The sequence below is a fragment of the Cicer arietinum genome, chromosome 6 (genome assembly GCF_000331145.2).
Source record: "Cicer arietinum cultivar CDC Frontier isolate Library 1 chromosome 6, Cicar.CDCFrontier_v2.0, whole genome shotgun sequence".
Classification (NCBI taxonomy): Eukaryota; Viridiplantae; Streptophyta; class Magnoliopsida; order Fabales; family Fabaceae; genus Cicer; species Cicer arietinum.
The window spans coordinates 47,925,518-47,938,390 of record NC_021165.2 but is presented as its reverse complement, the minus strand read 5'-3'; the positions used below and the strand labels follow the sequence as shown (position 1 = coordinate 47,938,390).

Here is a 12,873-nt window from a genome sequence, read left to right as displayed (position 1 = left end):
TTATAAATGTTGATAAAGAAAAGTGGTTGTAGGCCATGTAAGAAGAGATAACTTTCATGCATGAGAATCACACATTTGAGTTAGTAAAGTTGCCTAAGAGCAAAAATGCACTCAAGAACAAATGGGTATACTAGATAAAGACAGAAGATATTAGTTCTCAACCAAGATACATAATAATATTGGTTGCGAAAGGTTTTATCTGAGTTTGAAAAGGTATTGACTTTGAAAAAAAAAAATTTACTTGTATTGAAGATGTCCTCTATCTGAGTTCTGCTTGGGTTAGGAGCTAGTTTGAACCTAGATGCTGAACAACTTGAGGTGAAAACTGCATTCCTTCATGGCGATTTGGAGGAAGAGATCTATATGGAGCAACCAAAGGGTTTTGAAGTCAAAGGTAAATAGCAACTTGTGTGTAAATTGAAGAAAAGCTTGTATGGGTTCAATCAAGCACCTCGACAAGAGTACAAGAAATTTGATTCTTTCATGGAGAAACATGAGTAGAGTAAATTACCTCTGACCATTGTGTGTTTATCATGAAATTCTCTAATGGAAATTATAATATTCTCTTGTTATATATGGATGACATGTTGATTGTTGGTCATGACACTAAAATGATTCAATCTCTAAAGAAAGATTTGAACAAGTCTTTTGCAATGAAAGACTTGGGGTCCTACAAAGCAAATTATTGGCATGAGAATTACTCTTGGCAGGAAGAATAATAATTTGTGGTTGTCTCAACACAATTACATTGAGAAGGTGTTAGAGAGGTTTAACATGAGCAATTGTAAACCGGTTAGTATTTCACTTGCTATTCATTTCAAATTGAATTATGATCAATGTCCTACAAGTGAGAAAGACAAAGAAAATATGAAGAATGTTCCTTATGCATCCGCAATTTGTAGTTTAATGTATGCTATGGTATGCACAAGGCCATATATTGCCCATGTAGTTGGAGTTGTCACTCGATTTCTCTCTAATGATGGTAAAGATCATTGACAAGCAGTGAAGTGGATTCTTATATATCGTAGAGGCACTTCAAAAGTTTGCTTATGCTTTGGAGACAGTGAACCTTTTTTGGATAGTTACACATATTCAAATATGACAGATGATCTTGATTCTAGAAAATCTATTTCTGGTTATATGATGATGCTTGTATGGGGAACTATGTCTTGGCAATCAAGGTTACAAAAGTGTGTTGCTTTATCCACTAATGAAGTTGAGTACATCGTAGCAACTGAAGCTTTCAAAGAACTCTTGTGGATGAAGAAATTCCTACATGAGTTAGGCCTTAATCAAGATAAGTTTGTGTTATTCCACAACAGTTAGAGTGCGACCCGTCTTAGGAAGAATCCGAATTTTCATGCAAAGTTGAAGCATATTGAGGTGTGATATCATTGGATACTAGATGCACTGGAAATGAAGTCATTTTCAATTGAAAAGATTTATACTGATGAGAATGGTTTATATATGACGACGAAGGTCTTTCCTATGTCAAAGATGATATGTTGTAGAAAGAAGGCTGACATGGTTGAGTCATGAGGGGGAGATTTGTTGAGTGGATTCACTCCCCAAGTGGAATCCACCAATTTTTACTATCACTTTTATTATTGTTATTATTATTAAAGAAAAAAGAGAAAAAAAATAAAGGAATATGTATATTTATTAGAATTGACTCATGTGAAGAAAAAAAAAAAAAAAAAAGGAAACAGATTTAAATCCATAAAGTAAAAGAAAAACGCCAGAGCCGCCCAATATAAAAGAAGGAAAAAGAAAATAAGGTCCTTAACAAAGTAACAAGAGGCGAAGAGAAAAAAAAAATGAGTTATGGTGGTAATAGGTATGTAGCAAACTTGTTTTGTTTGACCTACAATTTTAGTATGTTACTTCTACCACTGAGTTTGCTATTTTAATGTACAGTGTTAGTAGTTTTATGTTCTCTGAAAGTTATTTTGGAATACGAACTTTAGTTGAAGGTTGTTTGTTATTTTGTTTAGTTTCCACCCTTCTTGGCGATGGCTATTATTGATTGATGTTCCTTCATGTTATTAGAAAGACTCTGGTGCACCCATTAATTATTATAGTGAAATATTTTATTGAATAGATCCAGTGATTTTTATTTTCTCTAGATTGTTAAGGATGTACAAAAAAATATCTTCTTCAGAACGTTGACTTTTAGACATTGATCATCTGTGGGCTGATGTTTTCTCAAAACCATTTGCTGAGGAGAGACTCGGTTTTATAAAGAAACATCTAAATATTTTGTTTATAAAAGAATGATGTTGAATCCTCCATACTTTTTCTTCTAATAAAATAGAGTGAATGATTAAATGAATATATGCTTTACCTCTACTGACATGTAATTTATTTGTGCCTTGTGTCAATGTATATTCAATTAATCTTGAATATGAAAAACTTTCTTCGTAAGTTGTGATATCTGATAGGCGTTACTCAAGTGTGTATATGCGTTCGCGGTAGTAATGGGGTTAGAAACTCACAACTCCAACATACTCCCACACTTTCTCTCCATCTTCAATGGGTTCGAGTTCATCCTCAAACCCTTCACTCAACAATGTCTCCTATGTTCCCTCCATGCAATGTAATCTTAATTAGTTGAAAGTTCTTTGTGAACTCGATGTCAACTTCCCAAACCTTGCTAAAAACGAGTTTGATTTTATTGAGGAATTTGCTAGAGTGGGTTGGTATGATTACTTTAACCTAGAACAAGAGGTAGCTCTAAACGTTCTAGAATTTGCTAGAGTGGGTCAGTATGATTACTTTAACCTAGAACAAGAGGTAGTTCTAAACGTTCTAGTTAAATAATTTTGGAGATTCGTTGATGCAAACACAAACGATGAAGTATCGAGCACTTTGTTAGGGCTTCCAAATGAAGGTTTGGTGTTTGAGAATGTGTATGAGTCAAAGGTTGGCCCATCCAAAATCAATAAAGAGTTGTTCAAAGATCATAAAGTGAACTCTAAGATTGTATAATTAAAACCTAAGTACAATGTTCTCTTCAAAATTTTGATTGGGTGTGTGGTACCCAAAGGTGGATCTACGGATCATGTTAGAAAGATTACAAGGGTCTAACGTGGAACCTCTCTCAAACGATCAATTCCTAACATCATCTTGGAACACATGAGGTTATGTGTCATCAAATCTAGGATATGGAAGATAAAGACTACCCCACACCCCAAATTGATCATCGTTGTACTCATGCGTACTCCTCTCACTTAGGCTTTAGAGGAAGTCATAAGAACTATTCAAGAGGAACATCTAGTTTTATCATTTGCATCAGTGTTCAACATCTCCAACGTCATCAACATGCAAGTGATCTCTCCCAAGAAGAACATGCAACCAAGTAGTGACGTCATAAGGTCATCAAGTCAAGATAGTGGAAGTCAGGCCATTCCCTCTATAGATGAGGACTCTTATTCCCCTCTACAAGAGGAAGACAATAAATGAATGTTTATGGAATACTTGAGGATGTGCCAATCCAACCAAGAAATGCTCTTGTCAGTCTCCCTCTGCCCAAGGGTGTTCAAGTTTTTAAGAAAAAAAGGAAAAAAGTTGTCTAGACCCTGCGCGTTGAAGAGGATGAAGCAAAAGAAACCAATTTCAATGAACACGCAACACCTCTCTTTGAAAGGAAGAAATGGAAGGTAACTCCAAAGTTTAAGAAAACTATTCCAACCCTCCATCTTGAACCTGAACCTGAACCTGAACCTTTCATACCCTATCCCTAACATACAGACGTATTTGGCCCTTCCTCCAACCTAGCACGTGCTACCCCTCGTACCTCTGATTCTGACATCTCAAATGAGATGTTTGAGGCTATCTAGATGAATACTTTGCATCTCTTAGATACAAAACTCATATCTTTGTTATAAACAAGATGGTTTGATGAACAATTTCTAATCTTTTTTTGATAATAAAAAAAAAAGTATTTTATTGGAACAATTTAAAGCCCTAATGTTTAAATTAAGTGTGTAGTTTCAAGATCAGTTGTTTGTGTAGGATATTATGCTATATCCTCTAATTATCATATCAATACAAAGGAACACCAAGACTCTGCTTCTATGCTCTACATCTCTAAAGTCTGGTGATACTTACCTCTGATTAGCGTCTGACTCAGTTGCCTTTGTAGATGCAAGCAAGCGGCTGACTTAGTTGTCTCTGGAGATATAAGCAATCATATGACTAAGATGCCTCTGATAACTACATCAAGCGTCTGATTCAACTACCTATGAAGAAAGCCAACAAATCTGATAAAATCAACGCTTTATCAATGTTCATGAAGAAGTCAATGTTATGAAAAAGTCAATGCTCAGTCAACATTCTAAAAAGTCAACACTTTTGATAAAGTCAACGACTTGAAGAAGATATGATCAACATCTTATAAGATATGAATTATTTAAAAGAAAATTTGATCAAGATTTATCTATAAGAAGATATGAATTATTTACAAGAAGATTTGATAAAGATTTATCACAAAAAGATATGAATTATTTACAAGAAGATTTGATCAAGATTTATCACAAGAAGTTATTCATTATTTTACAAGAAGATTTGATCAATATTTATCTACAAGAAGATATGAATTATTTACAAAAAGATTTGATCAAGATTTTCACAAGAAGATGTGAATTATATACAACTAGATTTTATCAAGATTGATCTACAAGATAATGTGAATTATTTACAAGAAGATATGATAAAGAGTTGTTTACAAGAAGAAACACTCACAAGAAGATACCTTTATTATCTACAAATATATGATTTAGATTTTGACAAAGGACAAAATCCTGAATTGGACTTAGTCATATTCCTACTTGTGAAAGTTCAAGAACCCGTCCAACACTATATTCCCGCTCAGATCAATGCAAGCAATAGAAAGGAAGTTTCATTTGAAGAATTTGCGAAAGCAACCTTAACAAAATGGGAACAGTATCAATCCGAAGAATTCACAAACTCAATCTTAACAAAATATGAACATAATCAATCTGAAGAATTTACAAACTCAATCTAAAAAAAATATGAACATAATAAATCTAGAAGAACTGCTTAGATTGAACTTAGAAATAAAGAATTGGCTAAGGAACATATTATCAAAAAACATCTTATTCAGAATTATTTTTTAATAAGATCATTGTTGACCAAGCTAGGAATTAAACGATGACTAAATTGAAGCCCTAATTTCATTTATAAATAGATACTCAAGGCTGAAGAAGAGGATCATTGAAAACTCAGAAAAGATTAGAAGAACTCAAGCTCATAATTCAAATTCATCTTATAGTTCAAAGAGAGAAACACTTGTTCAAATTAGAAATATTTTCTAAGTGTTTTTCTTAGAGTATGATAGTCGTTGTTATAGTCAGCTCGTTAAAAGCAACTACTCAAGTTCCAAACCTTTGTATTCAAACTCGATAGTGGTGTTAGTGTGTCTTTAACAATCTGGGGTTGTTAGATTGTGTGGAGAAGACTTGGCTGATAGAGGTCAAGGTGTGTGTGTTCCTCAATAGTCTAGGGTTGTTAGGCTGTTTGAGAAGACTGACTTGGAGGGCCAGGTGCTTTGTAATTCCAGATGTTGAATTAGTGGATGAAATCCTTCAAAATGAAGGGACTGGATGTAGCCAAGTTAATGGTGAACCAGAGAGGATAAATTACTTCTGTCACTTTACTCTCGCACTCTTTAGTTTTGTTATTACTTCTACTCCAAGTAAATCATGAAGTCTGAACTAGTTTAATCAAATAATGAAAAGTTATCAACTTAATCAAACACAATTCAATCCCCCTTCTTGTGTTTGCACCTTCAAATTACTTGCGGATATTTTCGCAGGAAAATTGAACAAATCCGTATCAAAATTTTGGCCGATGAATTGTACTCAAAGGCATTTTGCTGCAACTTTTCTTGCGGTTATATTCGCAAGTACATTTTATGAGAAGTTTCCCCATGTAATTTTGAAGGAAAATTGGCATGAAAATAATATCCATAGATAATTCGAGGGGAATGTGTTCAAAAGTACTACTTTCACAGGTAAATCTACAGCTTGTGATTAATGCAAAAAGGCATATGAAAGTTTTTTATTTAATTTTTATAAATACATTTTTTAAGTATTTTATATTAGTCTTTAATTATAAAATTTAGAAATTATAACAAATATTAAAGGTCTAATTTTTATACTCCCATCAAAGTTTATATCATGTTTACAAATTATAACTACTCACTAATTAAAATATAATCTAAAGAAAACTAAAAGTAAAAATAAGTATATAACAGTCAAATTTCAACAACCAAAATAATTTCATGCCCAAGAAGAAATAATTTGCATGTATATAAATGAAATAGAACAATTAGGTTAATATTCAACTTTAGACAAAATAATCTCCTCACAATTAGAAAAAGTTGAATATTAACCTAATATGAAACAAATGAAGCATAAATGAAATAGTGAAGTAGCAGAACATCAAGAATAAAGATTGTTACTTGGAAGAACTGCATTCAACTACACAAGTTGATTCATTCCTAGTTAATTTGCCGAAAATAGCAAAATGTACATGCTTCAAGGTCTTATGTGTTTGAATGAATACTCTAGTACATATTATGTGTTTGAATGTGCAAGATCAAACTCTAGCTTCCATTAAGGAACCATTTGTGTTTTGAATGCAGTTTTTGCATGGAGATTTGGATCCAATATCCATACATTAAGCCCACGGTCATTAAACAACATGAAACACCTCTTTTACCTTCATTCAAGTTTGTAACATGACCTAATAATAATTTTGAAAATGAGGTTCAAGCCTAATTAACACTATGATCAATCTCACCTTTCAATATAGAATTCTTCAAAAATGCTATAAGTGGTTGTTATTAATCAACACTAAATGAGAACTTCTTTAATTCAACATTTTATGTTAAGGAAAATTTAATGAATTTCACTAAAAAGAGAGTGGAATGAAGTTTTACAAAAATGATATTAATATGAAATTGACCCATTGATAAATTTTAATTTGAAATAATAATAATAATAAAATGTTGGTAACTTGCTATAGCATAATTAGGCTGAAAGAGAATCAAGAAACAATTTCCTCATCAATTACACAATCTTGCTCTGTTGTTTTCTTAGCTAACTCCACTGCTCTTCTAGTTTGTTGTCCCCAATCAGTTTGAATCAAAGTAATCACCATCATACAAACACAAGAAATTTGTGCTGCCAACATTCCATACCACAAACCTACCAATTCAAATTTGTAAACAAATGTTGCAAAAATAGAAACTGGTAACCCAATCAAATAAAATGCACACAAATTAATCCTAGCACCAACATAAGGTCTTGCAGTTCCAGCTAAAATCCCACATGACACTGTTTGTGACCAATTGCTAATTTCACATAACCCCAAAATTGGTAAAACATTTCTTATCATATCAATAATTTGTATCTCATCAGTAAATAATTTCCCCCAATTTTTCCTCACTAAAATCAACCCAATAAAAGCTGAAACTCCAAGTATAAAAGCTATCACAAATCCAATTATAGCTGTTCCTTGTGCACGTGAGGGTTGTCCTGCACCTAATGAATGACCAATTCTTGTTGTCAAAGCAGCACTAAGTGAAAATGGAAACACATATAGAAAACCAAGTGTTTGAATTAGTATTCCCATTGTTGAAACTGAATTTTGTGGGTTACTTAATAAACCACATAGAAAAAGCATTATCTCATACCACCACCATTCTAAACAAACTGAAAGGCAACTTGGAATTGCAAGACTAAGCAATGGTTTCCATCCTTGAAATATTGAAATCATGTTAACACCTTTCCATGGTTTTAGTGGCTTTTTTGAGCAAACAATATAAACCAACATTATTGATGTTATGTTTATTGAATTAAATCCAGTGGCTAATGCAATACCCTTTACACCTAATTTTAAATATGTAGCTAGGAGATAATTTATTGGAAGGTGTAATATTGCAGCACATGAAGCAGCCATAGTAATTGGTGGTGTTAATCCTTGAGTTCTTAGAAAAGTTCTTAATGGGTTAAGAATAGATTGAGCTAATAATTCAGGAATTGAGAACATCATGTATATTTGTGCAACTTTTGTGACTTGTGGGTCTTGACCTAATAATTGAAGGAAGGGTTCCATGTTTAGCCATAAAACTGAAATTGGGATTGTGACAATTACGAGTAGGCAGACTGTTTTGAAAAATGTTTGGTTTAGGACTCCATATCTCTTGGCTCCATATGCTTGACAACAAATTGGATCCATTCCCATTGTTAGGCCTTTCATAATTGAATTCGCTGTTATGTTGGCGAATCCGAGTGCTAGGCAACCGCCAGCTAACTCTGCTTTTCCTAAGTGACCAAGGAAAAGCATTGAGATAGCTGATCGAGAATATATCATTAAGCTTGTCATTGTTATCGGACAAGCAATTTTTGCAAGTGATTTCAACTCTTCTTTCACCTGCATGCATGCACAATTGCATCAATATTATTTCATATATTTCAACAAAATGTAGTCTAATTATCCTAATTACTATATGTAGAGACGAAAATGATTTTTTTTAATCATTTGTTTAATCTATTTTGACATTATACATATAATCTTTTGTACTATTTGTTTTTCTAGTTAATTTTTCGGCTTCACTAATGTTAAGTTTCTTGTACAAGAACTCCATAGCAACAATGTTACTACGAATTTTACCCTTCTATAGAGATTCATCGTTTATGATGTTTTTACGTTATTCAATAACGTTAACGAAGTAATGTTAAACAATCTTGTTTCTTATTCTAAATTTAAAAGAAAAAAATAATTACTTTTAACACTTTTTTTACCAAACATACATATAATCATCTTTTGTACTATTTGTTTTTTTTAGTTAATTTCTCGGCTTCACACATGTTAACTTTCCTGTACAATAACTCCATAGCAACAATGTTTCTACGATTATCAGTTAATTTTTGTTTACATTTTATAATAATTTATTATTCTTTTCTCAATATAATTAGCTTCTGCACATTGATTTTTCAGAAGCACACACATTTAACTTTTCCATACAAACACTTTAAAAATTTAATCCAAACCAATCAGCTAAAATTGTTGTCAAAAGGTGCTTGAAAATAAGCAGTTCCTATGGAGTTTAAATACTATCTACTAGTGACATGTAAAAAAACTAGCACATGTCTCCAATCATATAATGCCAATTTTAAATTACTTCACAAAACATGTACCAAACCAAAATATTACTTCATAAAAATCTTTATGAATATCAACATGATTTAATATAATTGGATACATCTATAAAATCAGACATTGATTCGTGGGGTGACTCGGGTGTGTTCCAGCTGATCACCCCTAATTCTAATTAATATATATATATATATATATATACATATATATATAAAATAATATGCATTAATATTATATTTCATATTATTGACACTTTACATGGAAGATTTATTTGATGTGATATATGTAGTTATAGTTGATCACTTTTTTTGGCTATATAATTATCGATGTTTACGAATTGATATTTGTGGTGTTTGTATATTGATGCTTTACAACATATTATATATATGATCATCATTAATAGAATTTATTTGTATCCATTGTCAATATAATGTGTACATTTTTTTCATGATTTAAACATACAAATTAAATTGTTAGGAATATTATATAATATTTTTAATTCATGCATTATGAAACATAAATTCGTAATTTTTTTTTTGGCCTCTGTCCGATGGATTTTTGCGTCCATTCTTAAATAAATGATGCTGTTGCAAAAAGATATAAAAGAAGTGAAAATGAAAGTTATAGTAATTAAAGTCAACACGTGAACTTCTTTAATATTTTTATGAAATTTAGTATTGACGATGTCAGTCGATTACACGTGGTTGATTGTATTTAGTTGTAAGTATTTTATTTATAATTTTTTAAAGAGAATTTAAGTTTCACCTAAATTTTAAGTAATCTCTGAAAAACTGTAGATAAAATAATTAAAATCAAACATGTGTATTTTACTATTTAAAAAAAATTAAATTTGATATAGTTAATAGGTAAATGTGGTTGATTTAATTTGTATGAGCAACTTATCTATAATTTTTTTAAGCAATAAAGAGAATAGTTTGAAAAAACAAAAACAAAATATGGGCCACATAGACCAAAACTGATGGAAGCGTTTTATTTATTTATTTATTAAAGAAATGATCAAAGCTCTGAAGGCATATATAGCTTAGAACACCATAAAATATTCACGAATTATGGATCAACACCATCAATCACAAGACACGGTTGAATATAAACAGTTTTCTTATAATATCACACGCACGCGCAATATATTATAAGAAAACTGTTTAATGTGGTGTATACATCATTAAAAAAAAAAAAAGCAAATATAATTAATTGATGATGCGGTAAAAAAACAGAAATAAAAATAAAATAGTGCGTTAAATGAATGTATGGAGATTTGAGATATATATATATATATATATATATATAATTGTTGATATTATTATTATAATTAATGTAGTAATATTCTATTCTAAAATATAAATGTAGAATAGAAATATGTGATCTAAATTTTATATATATTAGTTTATTTTGATTAATTTTTATTTACATTTTAAAATAGAGGGTAGAGTGTATATAATAATTATAATTAATACCAGTATTAATAATATGGAATAGTACACTGCTGACTCGGCAATCAACAATGAAGCATGATAACAGAAATCGTATTCATGGAGATGTCTGCCATTTGTCTCTTTCTTTTATTTTATTTTTTCAAAATCATTTATGAGTTGTTTATTCCAAATGATAAATTGGTATATGCATGAGTTAAAGTTCTAACGCATAACTGCATGTTTAATTTACCCAAGTGATATATTTTTTTTATAAAAAATTTAAGATGAAAAAATATCTTAATTTAAATAATTTTTTTTTATATTTCATCTAAATATTACTTAAAATTGGATCTCATTGCTGTATAGTTTAATTACATTTGTACTTAGAGAGACAAGACATTCCCTCTATCTCCAGCGATCTTTACGATATTTATTATATACACAGCCGTCAAAAATTCAAGATAAGTGAAAATTAATAACAAAATAGCAAAAAGAAATATCATTTTAATTTTTGAAATTGTACAATATATAAACTCGATGTATGTGTTAATTCCCACCGTGTAAAATTGGTAGATTTTAAATTAATTTGTAATGCTCTGATAATTTTGACTTAAAAAAAATTAATCATTTTGACGTAAAAAAATATAATCATTTTCTTATAAAAACTATATGGAAGTATACTATATTTTTCACGTGAATAATGTTTTTAAAATATTCAATGTTAACAATTATATTGTTAATTTTATTAAAAGAAATAATTAAATCCATTACATTCTTGTCACTGAAATTTCTCTAAATCACTTTATGACACTCATTTTTCTCATGAATAGTATTATCTTAATAATCATATTACTTTAATTATATAAATAAATAGTTTCTTATAATTTCCTTCAGCACATTAATTATGGACATCATTTCATTCATTCTTTTCTATTATTTGTAAAGTTTTCAAATTTTAAACATTAGTTTTTAAACTCTAATAAAAAAGAGTAAATATGAGAGAAACTTAAACACATAGAGAGTGAAAGAGAGAGAGAGAGAAGTTACCAACCTCAGATACTGAAATGGTAGGAAGAAAGGCATTGAAATGATGATGTAGACGTTGAAGATGGCTTATGAAACCTCTATCTCCATATTCTCTATTTCGCATTCTCTCTTCATGGTAATTCTCAAACTTTGACATCACAAGGTCATGTCTATTCCCTCGAGATTCTACACCATTGCACATGCTTCTTCCCAACCTTTTGCAAAACAAGATAGAGAAAAATAATAGAACCTCAAAAAGTACAATACAATACAACACACCAATTATATATATATAGACATAGATAGGTAATATATATTCAATGTTAACATTTTAATTGAAACCACTATATAGGAATGCAAAGAAACAGCGGCAAAAAACATTGATCCTTCCTCATATCCCCTAAAAAGGGCGATGGCAAAAAGAATTATTAAAAGGTCTTAAAAGTGGTGAAATGAAAAGCAAGTTTTTTAAAAAATTATCAACTTGGTTTTGAAATGATTGAATGCTTAAACTAAGGAGTTCTCGTGTAGCCAATAAGATATCATAAAGAAAAGCTTAACTTGAAAAATAATAATAACCTATGTATCCTAAGAAACATGTGTACGGACAAAGCAGGATATGTCTTTAAACTTAGAAATCTTGTTGATTATTTATAGCACAAGCATATGAAGTATAAGTGCAAAAGAATATGGATTTTGAGGAGTTTTGGGCCTTGAAAGCAGTTGTAGAACCAGAACACTTTCCATTTAATTAAACATTGCATTTCATTTTCTATAACCAAGTTTATAAAATCATTTCACAGCAATGTAAGTAATAAAAATCTTTGTAAACCCAACGATTAAAAGTAGAGTTTGTTAAACAAAGAAAAAAGGACTTTTAATAGTCCACCACCAAACTAATAGTTGTTAGAACTAAGTTGGTTTGAAGAACTATGACCTTATTTGTTTTGATGATAATTAAATTATTATATGGGAACAATTCAAAGTACTAATGTTCTGTTTAAGTGTGCAGTTTTCAGATCAAGTTTATTTTATATAACTTTACACTGTATCCTCTGATGTTTGAACTAAATTAAAGGAACACCAAGACTTCGCTTTAGAATTCGTATTAAGTCTAATTAATATGCTTTAAATCACGTTTCTGATGATTCTTTTAATGTAAATAATGCACTGATTAGTTTGGCTCAGATAACTACAACAATCATATGATTATTTTGTCTCTCATGAG

The 12,873-nt window shown here is 30.4% G+C and overlaps 1 protein-coding gene across 1 annotated transcript; it reads right to left on the bottom strand.

The window, feature by feature from the left end:
• Positions 1-7,023: 7,023 nt before the first annotated feature.
• On the bottom strand, positions 7,024-8,466 carry LOC101511466 (protein DETOXIFICATION 53). The gene has a single exon (XM_027336237.2). The coding sequence runs from the start codon at positions 8,464-8,466 to the stop codon at positions 7,072-7,074; it is 1,395 nt and encodes a 464-aa protein (XP_027192038.1). The 3' UTR covers positions 7,024-7,071.
• Positions 8,467-12,873: the final 4,407 nt, after the last annotated feature.